The sequence below is a fragment of the Vicugna pacos genome, chromosome 22 (genome assembly GCF_048564905.1).
Source record: "Vicugna pacos chromosome 22, VicPac4, whole genome shotgun sequence".
In the NCBI taxonomy this organism is placed as follows: Eukaryota; Metazoa; Chordata; class Mammalia; order Artiodactyla; family Camelidae; genus Vicugna; species Vicugna pacos.
Genome location: NC_133008.1, coordinates 27,237,256 through 27,253,969, shown reverse-complemented (window position 1 = coordinate 27,253,969; position 16,714 = coordinate 27,237,256). Strand labels below are relative to the sequence as shown.

At 53.5% G+C, this 16,714-nt stretch overlaps 1 protein-coding gene across 1 annotated transcript; it reads left to right on the top strand.

The window, feature by feature from the left end:
* The first annotated feature begins 152 nt into the window (after positions 1-152).
* On the top strand, positions 153-11,080 carry RAB11B (RAB11B, member RAS oncogene family). The gene is made up of 5 exons (XM_006206323.4): positions 153-342; positions 7,714-7,909; positions 8,787-8,980; positions 9,353-9,433; positions 10,073-11,080. The coding sequence occupies exons 1-5, from the start codon at positions 303-305 to the stop codon at positions 10,216-10,218; spliced, it is 657 nt and encodes a 218-aa protein (XP_006206385.1). The 5' UTR covers positions 153-302; the 3' UTR covers positions 10,219-11,080.
* The last annotated feature ends 5,634 nt before the right edge of the window (positions 11,081-16,714 follow it).

Genomic DNA, 16,714 nt, shown 5'->3' with positions numbered 1-16,714 from the left:
CAGTCTTCCGCCCCGCCTTCCTGATCCCGCCTCTGATAGGCTGGAGCGGCCGTCACTTCAGAAAGGTCCGCATTCCTTCCGCCTTTCTCCAGGAGACCGAGGGTGAAGAAGGTGGATCTGCGGCGGCGCCCGCCTCGGAGGCTCTGCTTCCGCCTCTTATTGGCTGCTCTGGGTGCCGGTCGCTACGCCACCTACCGCTGATTGGCCATCCAGCCGCCGCTCTGCGCGGCGCCGGCTCCGCCCCCGTAGGGTGTTTGTGGTGGGGCTGCGGAGTCGCTGATCCCGCCGGAAGCGCCAGGACAATGGGGACCCGGGACGACGAGTACGACTACCTATTCAAAGGTGCGGTCGGTAGGGCACAGACGGGCTAGCGAGCGGTGACGAGGTGGCGAGCAGGAGCCGAGGCTGCGCTCCAGGGTTCTGGGCGCAGGCCGGAGCTCGAGGCTTGGAGCCCGGCAAGCTGAGCAGTAGGCAAAGCCAGTGCAGACCAGACTTGGTCAACTTCGGGCTGGGTACGCGGCCACGCGAGGCAATCGGCCCAGGGAGGCTTGGGGGCCCTGGATGCACCGAGGCGGGGCCAGGGCCCAGAAGGGGTGGGGCCTGGAGCAGTGGGAGAGGCCGTTAGGGGCGGGGCCTTCTGGGGGCGGGGCCGCCCCGGCATTTGGCGGGCCGGCCTGGGTGGAAGTCTCCCTTCATGGTGGGGGCGGGGCCGATGGAGGCGGGTTTATGATATGATGGGCGTGTCCTATAAGTGGGTGGGGTGGGGTCCTCACGAAGTGGGAGGGGCCAGTCTTGATTGGTGGCATCGCTTCTCTGGGGGGCGGAGCCCGGGAAGGGAGGGGAGGACAATGGGGGTTGAGAGGGTCTAGCCGGGTGCACTCTGGGTTGGGGTGCAGATCGTGAATTGCGTAGAGGGGTACCTGAGGTGGGGGTGGGGGACTGTCCGTGCTGGACCCACTCTTGGTGGTTCCCAGCAGCAATTACCTCTTAACTCTTAGAACTCTTGATAGCACTATCCAAGTACCTGCACTTTTTCTAAGCACTTTACGCACACGAGTTCGTTGGAATTCTCCCCACAACCCTGTGAGGTGGATATTACCTAGTCCCTCTACCGACCTGGAAACTGAGGCACAGCTGATAAGTGTTGGAGCAGGATTTCAATCCAGGCCAGCTGTGGGCTTTACCACTTCGGGCATGTATCTGGGGGAGCTTGTGGCCGGGATCTGGGACTGGGGTTGCCAGACTGTCACCTCCAACCTGCTGGAGAAGCAGAGGGGCTCCAGGAGCCTCAAGTAAGGCCTAGGCAGGTCAGGCAGCCATTGCTGGGCTGGTGTAGGGGTCACTGGCTTTCCAGTGCCTTCTCTGCCTACTTGGGTTTTGGCCAGGTTCTGTGCTGCTGTGCTGGGCTCCCTGGGCCGACAGTAGCCGCCTTTGAGACCCAACCCCTGTGCCCACACAGCACACCCTTGCCTTGCTGCTTGCTGCATGAGGGTCTGCCTCTCATACCAGCTGTTGGCATCGTTCGCTTGTTGGGGGAACCTGGCCATCCCCAGGAGTGTGGTCTGTGTTCGTCGCTGACTGTGGTATCGTCCAGAAGGTCGAGATCGGGGTTCCGGGAACCTTGGGAATGTGGAGAGTGGGATGGAGCACTCCCTACCTGGGATATCCACGTGGTAAGAGGCTTCTGGGCAGAGGGAGTCCCCACGCAGTGGCCCAGAGTTGTCACACAGCACCGTGGACTTGGGGAACTACATGCAGGTTGATATGTTGTTGGCAGGTGATGCTGCGTGGTCGGCAGACACCAGGCCCCGGGCCTCGAGGTCTCAGAGGAAGCTCTGTCAGATCTTTGGGCACTGGTGACAGTAGACTGTATTCCAGAACTACTGGGGCTAATGCCTGTCTCTACCCAGCCCCAGTCAGAGACAGCTGCACAGACCTGGATATGTTACGGCTAGGGCAGGGGGCGTTTCTCCCGGCGGCCGCCTCCAGGTTTCTGTGGTCCTTCCCCACTTCTTACTTTCCACCGTTTGCTGTTATAAATAACCCAGCTCCAAGTGTTCGTACAAGTCATCTTTTCCCCTTTGGGTTATTTCCTTGAAATCTGTTCCCAGTAGTACAGTTACTGGGTCAGGGGCAACGGAGCCGGCTGTGCACGTCCCAGGAGTTATCTCCAGAGTCCTCTTCCTGGAAACACTTTGTGACACTGGCACACAGGGACGATGCCCGCCTGCCCCGCTGCCCTCCCCCACTGGCCTCCTTTTCTGTGTTGAGCAGGTGCTCTGCTGACCTTTCCAAGCTGGGTTGGAAGTGAAAGTCTAACCCACAAGGTCAGCATTTCGCAGACGAGTCATCTGAGACCTCATCTTCACACTTTAAACCTTGTCGGAGGATCCCCTGCTACCTTTTTATTAAATTGAAGTATAGTCGATATACAGTGTTTTCTTAGCTTCTGATGTACAGCATAGTGATTCAGTTTTATATACATATATATATATATATATATAAATCCCTTTTCATATTCTTTTTCATTATAGGGTGTTATAAAGTATTGAATATAGTTCCCTTGCTATACTGTAGGACCTTGTTGTTTACCTCTTTTATATATAGTAGTTAATATCTGCAAATCCCAAACTCCCAATTTATCCCTCCATCCGCTCTTCTCCCCTGGTAACCTTAAGTTTGTTTTCTGTGTGAGTCTGTTTCTGTTTTGTAACTAAGTTCATTTGTATCATTTTTTTTAGATTTCACATATAAGTGATACACAGTATTTTTCTTTCTCTTTCTGACTTTCTTCACTTAGTATGACGATCACCAGGTCCACCCAGTTGCTGCTTTTTTTTTTTTTTTTTTTTTCAGTGAAGATACTGGGGATTGAACCCGGGACCTTGTGCATGCTAAAGCATGCGCTCTACCACTGAGCTCTACCGTCCCCTCTATCTTTTAATATTTGTCTTTAAATACACTCAGTTCTTCACTCACTTCAGTAGGAGGAGGAAACTCTGACTCTGGCAAATATGGAAGGAAAGAAGGAAGCCAGCAGGCAGGCATGCCACTGACCATCAGATCACTGACCATAAATATGACAACAAGACAGAAACATGAAATACTGCACCCCGCAGACCCTCCTGAGACCCCCCCCCGTGGCCTGCAGAGGGTTGGGCCTAGGTGTTAGAGACGTATCCGGGACGTAGGTGTACCAGAGGGTTGACAAGGACCAACTTTCTCACCTCACAGCTCCCCAGCCTTGCCTCCTGGTTGGGGGTGCCCTTCAGGAACGGAGCGGGCAGCCATCCTCCCACACCCCACTCTGTCCCCAGTCTGCCCCAGGCTTCAATCCTCTTCCCCTGGCCCTGCCCTGGGCACGGGGAAGTGGGGGTAACATCTCTCACTTGGGACACTGGCTGCCGTCTGTCCAGGGCCCCCCCCGCAACTGACTTGCTTTTCTTGGCAGCCACATCACGTGCTGGCTCCCCTGGCCTCCCCACAAAGGCCACCAGACCCCCCAAGGTGTTTCCCCCACTGCTGTTCTGTTTGTTTTTCTCCCTGCTCATCCCCTCCCCCAGGAGCAAGGTTGTTTATTTGTACCTAATTATAGATTTTCACATTTATCCTGCTAACATCTTATCCTCTCAGCTGAGGGCCGTTTTCCCAGCCTGCCCATCAGTCCCTGGAGGTGCCCTTGACCTCTCTTCTGGTGGACCTGACCGTGGGGTCCTCAGTGGGAGCGGCTATGTCCCCAAGGGCCACTGAGGCCTTCCCAGAGCTCCTGCCACTCACCTGCCCTGGGAGGACATGGTTTGTGGGAAGCAGCCGCAGTGGCCCAGGGCCCTGACCTCTGGGTCGTGTCCACCCTGCCCCATCTAGGAGCCCTTCCAGGGAGGGGGCAAGGACAGCAGGGCAGCTGGCTCCCAGGGACAGGCCCACGCAGGGCTCATCCCTCTCCACCTGGGTGGGACCCCCCACCAGGCCTGCTAGTCTGGAACCCAAGCACACCGGCTTCCCCCATGGTGAATGATGGTCCTGCCTATACCCAACTTTGGGGCACCTGTCCCCTGCTCTCTGATTCCCCTCAGGGAATAGCTGTGGCCTGGTTGCCTCTCCCTGCCAGTCCCGGGGCCTGGGCTCTGCGGGGCCTGCTTCCTGGAGGAGGGGCAGGGCCCTGATTTGCCTGGAGCAGGAGAACCAGCGCCCCCCAAGGGCCACTCAGTCACTGAGTGTCAAGTGTGGGCCCCACGGGAGCCATGCTGTCATGGGGCAGGCAGGGGGACTGAGGGCTTCCAAGAGGTGCCAGCTCTTTGTTTTTACCAACCGGGCTAGCCTGTACTGCCAGCCAAGTGGTGTGCCCAGGGGGACTGTTTCCCGGCCAGTGATGCCACCAACTTCTGTGGAAATGCTGGGGGCTATGTCCTCAAGGGCCCTTTCTTTCCCGGAGACAACAGATGACTTGTGCCTGGGACAATGCCATTCTCATTCCCAGCCTGCACACGGAGCCGGCCACCTCTGCAGTGGGCACCAAGTGCCAGGGACTGCCAGGGTGGCCCCGCCTTCCCGCCGCCGTCTGTCTGGGCTGTGGTGGTGGCCCCTGTTCTACTCTGGCCTGCACTGTTCTCACCGGGTGACCTTGGGCCGGGGGATGTGGTCACTCTGGGTTGGGTATCCCCAGCTGTATAAAGGGAATGATTACGTAAACACCTGTCCCTAGGGTGGTCCTGGGAACTCAATAACAAAGCCTTTGGGGTCAAGCCAGGCCTGAAGGGCTGAAGACATGGTTGGCTGGGCCTGGGAAGAACCGATGGCGCTAACGGGGCCCTGAGGCTGGACAGCTAGATAAGGCTGGGAAGGGAGTGAGAGGGTGAGGGGATACCAGGCAGGGCCAAAGGGACTCTCCACGTTTCCTGTTCTGTTCCTGAGAACATGAGAGCAGTGCACATACCTCCCTGGCTTTGTCTAGGTTCCCGTAGCTGCCGAGGGAAGGAGGTGAGGGGTTGGGGGTGTGGGTGGCGGGCCCCACAGTCAGTCCAGCCTGCTCCAGGAGCTGGTGCATGGCCCCACCAGCCCATGTCCATCCACCTCTTTCCACCTTCCTCTAAAGTCAACGTGACATTCTTCTGTTGGGTGCCCATGGTGTCAGGACCGGACACTGGCATGGTCGTTACAGGTCTTGTGAGCTAGGCCATATGGTGGTTTGAGGCCTGAACCCAGGGGTTTTGAAGGATGAACAGGAATTTGCCAGCTACTCTAGGAGGTCAGGATGCCTCGAGAGGAGGAAGCTGAACCAAGACCCCTAGCTCAGTCCTGGACCCAGAAAACTTGGATTGAAATCCTGCCAGGCCACCTTCCAGCCAGGTGGCCTGGACTTCACTGCTTGGTGAGCTTGGTTGGGAGGTGGGAGTGAGCTTGCAGATACTTATGGGCCCAGATCCCTGTTCACCACGTGCCTTGGGCTGGTCATTCTGCTGTCTGTACCTCAGTTTGTCATCTATAAAATGGGTCATGTGAGGGGATAGAGTATAGCTCAGTGGTAGAGCGTGTGCTTAGCATACATGAGGTCCTGGGTTTGATCCCTAGTACCTCCTTTAAAAAAACTAATAGTGAAATAAAATGGGTCACGTGAGACGTATGGAACATCGAGGGCTTTCTGTGCATGGACTTACTGAACACCCTTCTTGCTCTCCTTATTCTTGGCTCTAAATCAGCCAGTTCGGAGAGGATGCTGGGTCATAGGGGCTGCCTGGCCTGCCCACTCCTTACCTGTGGCCTGAGAATGGTGACCTGGGCATCTTCCAGTTGTGAGGGGAGACGGGTCAGGGAAGCCCTGCCAGCCACTTTGGCATTTGTTCGTTCATCCGACAGGCATCGATCTGGTGCATTCCACGTGCTGGGCCCTGGGCCAGGTCCTGGGGAGACAGCAGGGAACCAGACTGTCCGAGATGCCCACCCTCCAGGCAGGATGCCAAGAAATAAGTAAAACCTGGCAAGTGTGAGATGGCTGGGGAAGTGCTGGAGGAAAGGCAGGGGAGGAGGGTGAGGAGTGTCAGGGTAGTGGGGATTTGAGGTGGCAGGGAGGGCCTTCTTGGTCACGCGCCATCTGAGGGGCCACACAGAGGAGATGAGGACAGGAACCCTGTAGGTACCTGGGGAAGAACATTCCAGGAGAATGGTAGCAGGTACCTGCGTATCTCTGAGTCTCAGTGAAGGGGCCCATGTGGCTGGAGCAGAGCGAGGAGGAGAGGGAGGAGTTGAGGGCAGGAAGGTGACAAGGGCAGGTGAGGTAGGCCTTGTGGGCCCCAGGGAGGACTTGGAGGTGGGAGTCCGGCAGGGCTGTGGGTAGAGGAGAGGTGGGACCCACTCGGGTGTTCACAGGCGCCCTCTGGCGGCTGAGAGAACAGCCTGTTGATGGAGGCTGAGGAAATGTAGGGGCACCAGGGAGAAGGCTGTCACAGCGACTTGGAATGAGACTGGTCTACAGTGGGGGAAGTGAAGGTGGTAAGAAGTGGTGGCAATCTGGACACACACATGTAAAATTTTTCATCAAGGAAAAACTTCTCATTGGGGCCTTGGGTGACCAAGCCTGCAGCCCCCATGGTTCCCCACTAGGCAGACCCACCCTGGCATGCCAGAGCCTTGGCACCCACACGTGGGGATCTGTGTGGTTTCCAGCTGGGGTGTCTGGAAACAAAAAGGCTGTTTCTTCTGCGCCGCATATATACCTGTGCACACACTAACACAAGTCACCAGTACATCCTGGATCTGAGCGCAGCCCTCCTGGACCAAGGCCCCTCCTGGACCCTCTCACACAATCCCACCCCAGTGCCTGGGGCAGCTGGGCCCCTAGAAGCAGGGCTTCGACAGCTGGGACAGGAAGGACGACAAAGCAGGGAACAGAGGGAGAGACCGCCCATGCCCGCCCTGCTCTGCCTGGGGAGGGCTCTTGTTCTCACGTCCCTGCAGGATGGCCCGACCCTGGGAGAGGGGGTGGCCGCCTCTGTCACTTCCTGGCTTCGTCCAAAGGGCACATTCCTCTTCCTCCTGAGCAAGTTGCCTGGGCTGGGGCCTAATGTGCATTTACTTGCAGCGTCTGTCTTCAGGGAAGCAGCAGGGTGGGCGTGGGACTTGAGGTTCCTTACTTCCTGTCACTTAAAGCTCCAGAGACAGAGCCTCAGGAAGAATCTGGCAGAACGGTAGTAATAACCGCTCCCCGCCTGTCTGTGTGAGAGATGCTGACTGAGCTCTGATCCCACACGTTCTCATGTCCCGCTCCCCGCAGCAGCTCCAGTTACTGTCTTCCTTTTCACGCATGTGGAAAAGGCAGCCCAGAGAGGTTAAGCGACTTACCGAAGGTCTCCCAGCCCTGGAGATGTCTCAGGTGTGCCTGGTGCCACCAGGCTGCCGTAGAGGTTTGGGGTTTGATGGATCCCCAAGCTGCCTGCCTGCCAGGATGCCTGGGTCCCTATGTCCCAATGAGGGCAGCTGTGCCCTGAAGGACCCTATTCGCTTGCACACCAGGGAAGGTGATGCCTGGGGCGAGGGACTCCGCGACAGCTCCAACTTTGCCCTGTTTCTGCTGGCTGTCCTGTTTCTGCAGCACCCAGGGCCCTGCTGTGAAGGTTCTGCAGGTGGATGTGGGTGGCATGTGGGATCGTACTTAGCTCAGGGGCGCTGCTCCCCACCAACCTGTTGGAGCCTCACCTATGTCTCTCCCTGCCCCCGAAGTGGTGCTCATCGGGGACTCAGGCGTGGGGAAGAGCAACCTGCTGTCCCGCTTCACCCGCAACGAGTTCAACCTGGAGAGCAAGAGCACCATCGGCGTGGAGTTTGCCACACGCAGCATCCAGGTGGACGGCAAGACCATCAAGGCGCAGATCTGGGACACCGCCGGCCAGGAGCGCTACCGTGCCATCACCTCTGCGTGAGTGGCAGGGCTTGGGAGGCCAGAACTGTGGGGCCACTGGGCCCCCAAAGATGGGAGGAGTTGGGTAGGGGGCCCAGGGTGGAGGGACAATTGTCCCAGAAGCTGTAGGACCCTCAGGGAGGCCAACGCCCAGTCCTGCCCACACTGTGACCCTGAAGTAGGCATGTCCCTGGAGTTCCATTGAGGCACTGCAGTGTTGCTGGGTCCTGGCTGCACAGTCAGGGCTGTTATCCAGGTTGGCCTGGGCCACTCCACTCTGCTCCCAAGCCTGCCTGCCCAGCCTGCCCTGCCCAGCCAAGTTCCCAGCCTTTCTCTTCCATCAGCTCCCCTGGGTGCCCGCACCTTGTCTCGCACACTTCCTGGCCTCCCCCATATCCCTGGCCTCCTCTTTACCCGTACCCAGCCATCAGAACCCCCACTGGGCCACCTCTTTCCAGATCCTCCCAACCCCAGGCGACTCCCCATCAGTCACTTGCTGTCGTCTGGACTCAGTCCACCGACCTCAGGTCACCTCCCCAGATCCTTAATCCTTCAGGGTGGATGTGTGTCCACCTGTCTCCTTGGTGGTCTGGAGGGGCAGGGCCCAGGTGAGCACTGGACATTCTGCCCAGCAGTGGCCCTTTCCCAGCCCAGTCACCATTTCCTTTCCCTCTTTGGTGGCTGACCCCCTGGGTGTCTTTGGACCCCAGACCCCAAACTCCCTCCTCAGGCCCCCACATTCCTGAGCCAAATCTGGGGAGCAGAGCTGGGGCCTCAGGATATGTACCCCTCCCTGGAGGCCACAATGGCCGCCTCTCGGGCCAAGGAGCTGCGGCCCGCAGAGCCTGGGAACCCCCCCACTCCTCACACCCACGCCCTGCCCCTGTCCTCGCAGGTACTACCGTGGCGCAGTGGGCGCGCTGCTGGTGTATGACATTGCCAAGCACCTGACCTACGAGAACGTGGAGCGCTGGCTGAAGGAACTGCGGGACCACGCAGACAGCAACATCGTCATCATGCTGGTGGGCAACAAGAGTGACTTGCGCCACCTGCGGGCGGTGCCCACTGACGAGGCCCGCGCCTTCGCAGGTGAGCATGCGCGCAGGCCTGTGGGCGTGGTCACGGGGCCGCTGGGTTTTACTCGCGACCACCTACTCTGGCCAGATCTCTACCAGCCAGGCTCCTGAGAGCTGGGCGGTGACTGAGGCATTGGAGAAGCATCTGGAAAGCAGGCAGCTCTCCCCACCCCATCCCAACCAGGTCCTTCCAATCTTCCCTGGCTATGCCGGTGGCCGCAGAGCCGTCCTCCTCTGCCCGAGGAGTGGCACCTCGGTCCTACCCTTTGGCCTCGGCCCTTCATTTTCAGGGCCAGGTGAAGGGGCAAGCAGGCAGGGTCCCCGAGAGGGTGTAGAGGAGGAGCCCCCCAGCCCAGCTCACCCTGAGCAATATTCTCTCTTCCAGAAAAGAACAACTTATCCTTCATTGAGACCTCAGCCTTGGATTCCACCAACGTGGAGGAAGCTTTCAAGAACATCCTCACAGGTAGTCACAGGCCAGGCCGGGATCACGGAGAGTGGGCAGGGGAAGGGCGCCGGCCACACTGGTCACATGCTCCTGAATGCAGCCCCTGAACCTTCCTTCATTAAACTTGCTGTTCAGTCTGGACACGAGAACAGACGTGGCAGACCCACAGTGTCAGGCCAGATCCCAGCTTTGCTGACACTTGGGGCACAGAGACCCCCTCAGCCCAGCTCCTGGAAGTGGGCTGTTAATGGCTCCACTAGAGAACAGCCAGCAGGGTCAGCTGGGGAGGCAGGTGGTCTCGGGGGCCCAGAGCCTTCTGGGAGTTTCTTCTGAGGCAGGAGGGGCCTCTGATCTTAGAGAACAAGAGGCCTTGGCAGGGAGGTACATCTGCAAACAGGTATGGGTCTCTCCCTTGCTGAGCACACAGCCAGCACTGGGGGTGATAGGGGGAGCCTCCAGGAGTCCAGCCCCTGGCGTGTCCCCCTAAATGCGATGAGGATGCACAGGGCACAGTGGCAGTCTTGGGAGGGGCTTCAACTCAGCGTCCAGGGCGCTCCTCTGAGGAGGTGACGTCAAGTTGAGGCTTGCAATTCCGGGAGGTAACCTTGGGCTGGGGCACATAGCACTCTCACCCCATGTCCTCCACCCCCACTGCAGAGATCTACCGCATCGTGTCACAGAAGCAGATCGCGGACCGCGCAGCACACGACGAGTCCCCTGGAAACAACGTGGTGGACATCAGCGTGCCGCCCACCACCGACGGACAGAAACCCAACAAGCTGCAGTGCTGCCAGAACCTGTGACCGCCTGGCGCCTCGTTGGAGCGTGCGTGCACGTCCTCGTCCTCCGCCCAGTCCTCACCTCGCCGTCCTCCCTGCCCCCATCCTCTCCGTCCCTCTGTGACTGGCTCCCGCCCTCCCATCATGCTCCGCGCCAAGAACCGGAGTCGAGAGTCATTTCCTGTACCGCCCAAGGAAAGCTAGAAGCCCCGGCTGCTGCACCTGCTCTCCTTGGGTCCCAGTGGGCATCTCGGCGGGGCGGGGAGACGGGGGAGAGGGGACAGGGCCAGTCAGAGGCGAGAAGGATGGGCACAACGAGCAGCCTTCTCCAGTTTTCCACAGCGGACTCCAGGGAGCGGTTGCCGCCCCCAGTCCCCACCCAGAACCCCACTCCAGGCTGAAGCCCGAAGAGCAAGGCGCCAGGGGCCCGGGCAGGCGGACACTCCTGGCTCTCAGCATCCCGCCCCCTCCACGCACAGCCAGCACCGCACACGCCTTCGACCTCTCCTGTGTGTGCGCGACTTCAGCTCCTGCCTGTAGATTTATGCTGGGAAGAAGACCCTCTCCCCCCCTCACCCTCCTCTTTGCACGCAGCGCGCTCCCCACCCTGCCCCCACCCATGCCCCTCTCTGTCTTGTCTCCCCATCTGGTCAGGAACCTGTTTGCAAGTGAAGCAATATCTCCGTGTTTTGTATATACAACCGCTCTTGTAGCCTTTGGTTTTTTTGTTATTGTAGAGAAACACAGATTCTTTATACACTTTGTAAGATTTACGCCAAACCCTAGCTCTCGATCTCTTATTCTTCCTTTTGCCCCTGCGCTGTTGCCCCGATGCCTCCTTTCTCGCCCGTTACTAAAATGTATAATCCGACTTCCTGTACAGAAACCTGCCGCTGAGCCTTTGTCTTCTTTCTCTCCGCCAGGCGGCGCTCCTGAGCCAAAGTCCCTCACTGCACACGCCCACTGCCCCGGCTTAGCCCCACTGGGAGCTGGGAGGCTCTCGGCCCACTGCTCCCTACCCTCCTAAGCCCAGGGCAACACGGAGGCCCCCTGAACTGACTACGGGGGTCCTAGGTGGGTGAGGGTAGGGTTGAGTGGACCCTCTCCCTGCTGCCCTGTTGGGCATGGGCAGTTACACTCGCTGCGGGGACACCCAGCCCTAGGTCCTGAGGAAGGGGTGGGCTGGGCCCACTGCAGGAGCAGTTCTTAGCCCCGGGGTTGGAGCTCATCTACTGCCCACCTGGCCTCCTCCTCACCTGGGTCCCTGGCAAGGAATGCAAGAGGGGCTTGCCAAGGGTGGTGGACGATGCCAGCCCCACCCCAGCTCTCTCTGACCTTTGAGGAGGACCCAGTGGGGAAGACACTGGTGACACAGGAGAGGCTAGGGTCCTAGCATTCATCTGTGTCTTCTCAGGATCCAGCTCTTCCCCTGGTCCATGTGGGCAGGGCTGGCCTGAGGGCCAGACCCCACTGTGGAGGAGGTGTGGCCATACCCCCCAACCCACCCTGCGCTGACCACACGACCCAGTGTGTGTCCCCACGTGAGTGCCAGCAGCTGTTGGAGAAGCTCCAGCCTCTGGCTGAAGCCACTTGTGCCCTTGACCCCAGGAGAGCCACCTGAGAGGGAGATCTACTCCCTCCAGACTCTGGTCACCTCGCCAGATGTGAATGATGAGCAACCCCAGAGACACCCTTCAGGAAGATCTGTGAGCCACAGGGGGCTGGACTGTCGGGGGAGTTGGAGTGAGTCAGAGTGTTTGCTCCCAACCGAGAGAGCATCCTGGGCCAAGGCCAGCGGCGGGAGAGCTGGGGGTCGGGTGGGACTGCATACTCCAGTGCTATTCACGCAGCCCCTGGGGCTGCTGATTCCCCTGCGTTTGGACAGAGCAGGGCATGGAGAGCGTGGAGGGGGAAAGGAGGCCTCCGGAGGGCCAAGGAAAGCAGTGAGGCAGCCTGCAGGGTTTCAAGCAGTCAGAGATCAAATCCTTCTGGAGCTGCTGATTGGCCAGGCCTGGGGCACACACCTGAGTACAAGAATGATGTGACCCTGTCCCCCTGGGGGGATCACAGTCCAGTGATGGTACTTCAGTGACTAATTTCAGTGGTTTAATAAGCATAGCATGCTCTGTGTCAGGCACTGTTTGTTTTTTTTTCCATGATAGAATAGACCTACACATAATGTAAAATTTACCATCTTAACCATTTAAACGTACAGTTCAGTGGCATTACATACACATATATTTTGCAACCATCACCAGCATCCATCTCCAGAAGTCTTCATCTTGCAAAACAGAAACTGTCCCTATTAAACACTAACTCCCCATTCTCCCTCTTCCAGCCCCTGTTGGAAATCATTCTACTTTCTGTCTCTATGAAATTGACTCCTCAAGGAACCTCCTCTAAGTGGAATCAGTCAGACAGTCATTGTCATTGTCCTTTTATGACTGGCTTCTTTCACTGAGCATCATGTCCTCATTCATGTTGTAGCAGGTGTCAGAAATGCCTTTCTTTTTTAAGGCTGAATAATATTCAGTTGTATGGATATTTCATTTCTTGTTTACCTACTCATCCATTTTCCTTTTTATTTAATGGAGGTACTGGGGATGGAACCCAGAACCTTGTGCATGCTAGGCATGTGCTCTACCACTGAGCTATACACTCCCCCTGCATTCATCTGTTGATGGGCACTTGAGTTGCTTCCACCTTTTGGCTACTGTGAATCGTGCTACTGTGAACATGAGTGTACAAATATCTATTCAAGTCCTTGCTTTCTATTCTTTCAGGGTATATTGCCAGAAGTGGAATTGCTGAATCACATGGTAATTCTATGTTTAATTTTTTTGAGGAACCATGTTAACCTAAATAAATTATGACATGTTAAAGATGAGAACTTGGTTCCACCAAAAAAAAAAAGTCTTTAATGTGTCATAATTTATTTAGTTTATACAACAACCTTAGGAGGTGAGCATAATTTACTAGACCTGATTTATAGATGGGGAATAGAAGTAAGTGACTTGCCCTGGGGGTCCCACGATTAGTAAGAAGCAAGCAGGTTTCAACCCCAGAGCTGTGTTTGTAGCCACTAGGCTATGAGGTCTCACCCAATGTTTACTGAGTGTCTAATACAAGCCAGAAAGTCCTCACAAATGGAGAAGATGCCCAGAGAGAACAGTGGGAAGCAGACCAAAATTCCCAAAACATTTTTTTAATTAGAAAATTTTTAGGGAAAAATGTAGACACACAAAAGTGGACAGAGCAGTCTAAAGAAGCCCTGTATGCCCATTACCCAATTTCAACCAATCTGATTTCACCCTATTTCCCTCTCGTTCACAAATCCCAGACATAACTCCAGCTATAAACATTTCAGTAGGCATCTCTAAGATACAGAATGTTTTTTAGCATAATCTCAATACTATCATCACGCCTAAAGAAATGACTGGGGGGAGGGTAGAACTCAGTAGCAGAGCACATGCTTAGCATGCACTAAGTTCTGGGTTCAATCCCCAGTACCTCCACTACAAAACTAAAAGGAAGAAAAAAAATTACTCCCTCTTCTCCCCTCCCCGAGCCCCTGGCAACCATTAATCTGCTTTCTGTCTCTTTGGTGGCATTTAATATGTCTTTTTGTGGGGAAAAGGAGTGGTAAGGGATCAATTTGAGAGTTTGAGATTTACAAATGTTAGCCACTGTATATAAAAATAGATTTTTAAAAAATTTCTTCTGTATAGCACAGGGAACTATATCTTGTAATCAATTTAATGAAAAAAATATGAAAACAAATATATGTATGTATATGCATGGCTGAGACATTGTGCTGTGCACCAGAAATGGACACATTGTAATTGATGGTACTTCAATTAAAAAAAAATGTCCCTTTGCCCCCACATTTCCTGTAGGTAAGCATCACCTATCATAATCCATTAAGAGTTTCAAAATGGTGATAAGCAAATTCTACCCCTTCATTTATTTTGGGGATATGTCTATAAAGAGAAATTTCCCCTCACCTGTGTGATTACCCTGAGGTACAGATGGTATAAGTCAGCATCAATATTTCATTCTCTTTTGCTTGTCGATTTTCAAATTTCATAATTTTCAAGATTTTTTGAGTTGTTTTTCAAGTAGTTTTCAAAAGGTACTGGTTAGTTACTTTTTGGTTAAAATGCATGGATTTAGCTCCTTTGGGGAGGCCAAGCTTTCCATCAGGGTGCCCACTGGGAGTGGAATTAAACAGGCATCTTATATCTGGGACCGAGTCTTGGCCAGTGTATCTAGGAGTTTGGTTACATACTGGGCAGGGGTTGGGGGAGGGGGATGGAAAAATGAGTAAATGCACTGAGCATCACGGGAACCAGGTTTTTCACAGCCACAGAAAGAAGTTAGAAACATGTGAAGGGGCAGATAAACCTTGGTTTTGGGTTAGAATTAGAGATACTGGTGTGCACTCATGGATTTAAAGAGATAATATAGGTACATACATATGTATTATGATGAGAGAAGCAAGAATTAATGATACTGTGGTAGCAACGAGCACATCTGGCACCCATCTTGGTTTCTAAATATCACTTCCCACTAAAAAGAATTAAGTCTCCTTGGAGAAATGGTTGATTCCAAAGCTGGGGCAGGTAGACACCCTGGAACCTCATGTTGAGCCAGTAAGGGAGGAAGTGCTTAAGGATGGAATTAGAAAAAACCATCATTTGGCAACCATTATCTGATAAAATAGACAGGCATGGCTGGCACCTCCTTGTCATTCTCTTTTTCCTGCCTTCATTGAGAGTGATGCCTGGAGCCACAGCAGCCATCTTGCCACCATGAAAAAAAGGTCAAGAGAATCTCAGTCATTAACCCTATCATCATTTGATCAAATCAATGCCAGAAACCATTCTCCTTCAGAATTCCGGTAAATAAAAACAAAACCCTCTTTGCTAACAACAACAACAAAATTGATTCAGGCGAGAGTCATCAATGAATATTAAATGGGTGAAAGTTTGTTGAGGAGCAGGATATTTAATTAGGGAATCTGGGCCAAGGGTTTATAAGAGCTCTGTGCATTATTTCTGCAACATTTATGTAAATTTGGCATTATTTTAAGGTAAAAAAATTTAAAAACTCAACTACATGAATTTAAACAGTTGATGTGTTTTGATCTGCAATCACTATCCTTACTGAAGGTTAAATTGTCCAATTTGTGGCCAGTGGAAGCTTCTAGTTGGCGCCCACTGACAATACATTACTAGGTAATGTCTTTGACGACTTCTGAGCTTTCTGGTATATCAGGATGTGCCAGGTTCACCCGTACATTTCCCGTCCCAATCTAGAGTCAGATGTTTCCCCAATGTTTCTGGCTTCTTCAGTTAGAAATGGTATTTAGAGACAATGATCTGGGTTGAAGGGGTGCTCATCACAATGAAGTTGGGTTCTTTGTTTCAGATCTTTTTTGGTGGACAGAGCTAGGAAATATTTGCTTTGTATGAGGCTAAAATGTATCCTGATACTCCCAATTCAAATTCAAGACCACAGAGTTTTTATTTGTGATCAATCTTACATCTGTGTCTCCTTCACTACCTCTGAAAATCCCAGTTCTTGACACCAACAGAATCACTCCTTTGCTTTATCCCATGCTAAATGTGCAAGAAGCTCAGAATAACAATTTTAACACTACCACCAATATAGTGGTGTGTACAGTCAAAATGTTGTGTTTTAAAGTCACATGGAGTTCATCTCTGTGTTGTTTCATCAGCAACTGGACACACAGGTTAATTCATTTTAATTTTGCTTTTAGGGATATCTTACATTTAAATGTTTGCTTTAAAATGATACACAATATTTACATGGTTGTAAAGTCAAATATATAAAGCAAGGTCTGTTTTTTAAAGTCTAACTTGTATCTTTGTCACCCACATCCTACTATCTCCCTCTATAGGTAAATATTTTTTAAATGTCATAATTCATTGTTCCGATTTTGAAAAATATAAGCTTGTACAACATTAATATATAACTAAGGTAATTGAGCCGATCTATATATTCAATAAAGGCAGGGGCAGGGGAGAAAGAAGTATTGAGGCAATTCTCCATCTTACCTCAGGCTCTTTGCATGTGCCGAAATCTGCCCAGGAGTCTTTTATCCTCTTCTCTCCGAATGAACCACTACTCACACATTAGTTGTCAGTTCAGTTGCTTCTTTAGGGAAATATTTCTGGACTTTCCATATATTCCATAATTTGCCTCCCTCACTTGCTCCAATTTATTTAGCACTTATGTAATTAATAATTAATGTCTTCCTCACTCCCTAGATTGAAGTCCAGGAGGGCAGCAAGATAGGCTTTACTCAGCATCGTCCCCCCAATGTCTTGCACATGACTGGCTCGTAATAAGCTCTCTTATTGATGCTTATTACATCTAGTGAATGAATCTATTGCATGAATAAATAAATGTCAAAGTCGAATAAATGAAGCTGGCTTCAGGCTTTCCACAGCCCCCTAATCTCTCTAGGCTTCTGTTCCCTCTCTGTAAAATGTGA

Coding starts and splice junctions, on each gene's coding strand:
- RAB11B (XM_006206323.4), top strand. CDS start 303: ATGGGGACCCGGGACGACGAGTACGACTACCTATTCAAAG. Junction 343..7,713: donor GTACGACTACCTATTCAAAG/GTGCGGTCGGTA, acceptor CTGCCCCCGAAG/TGGTGCTCATCGGGGACTCA. Junction 9,434..10,072: donor TTTCAAGAACATCCTCACAG/GTAGTCACAGGC, acceptor CCCCCACTGCAG/AGATCTACCGCATCGTGTCA.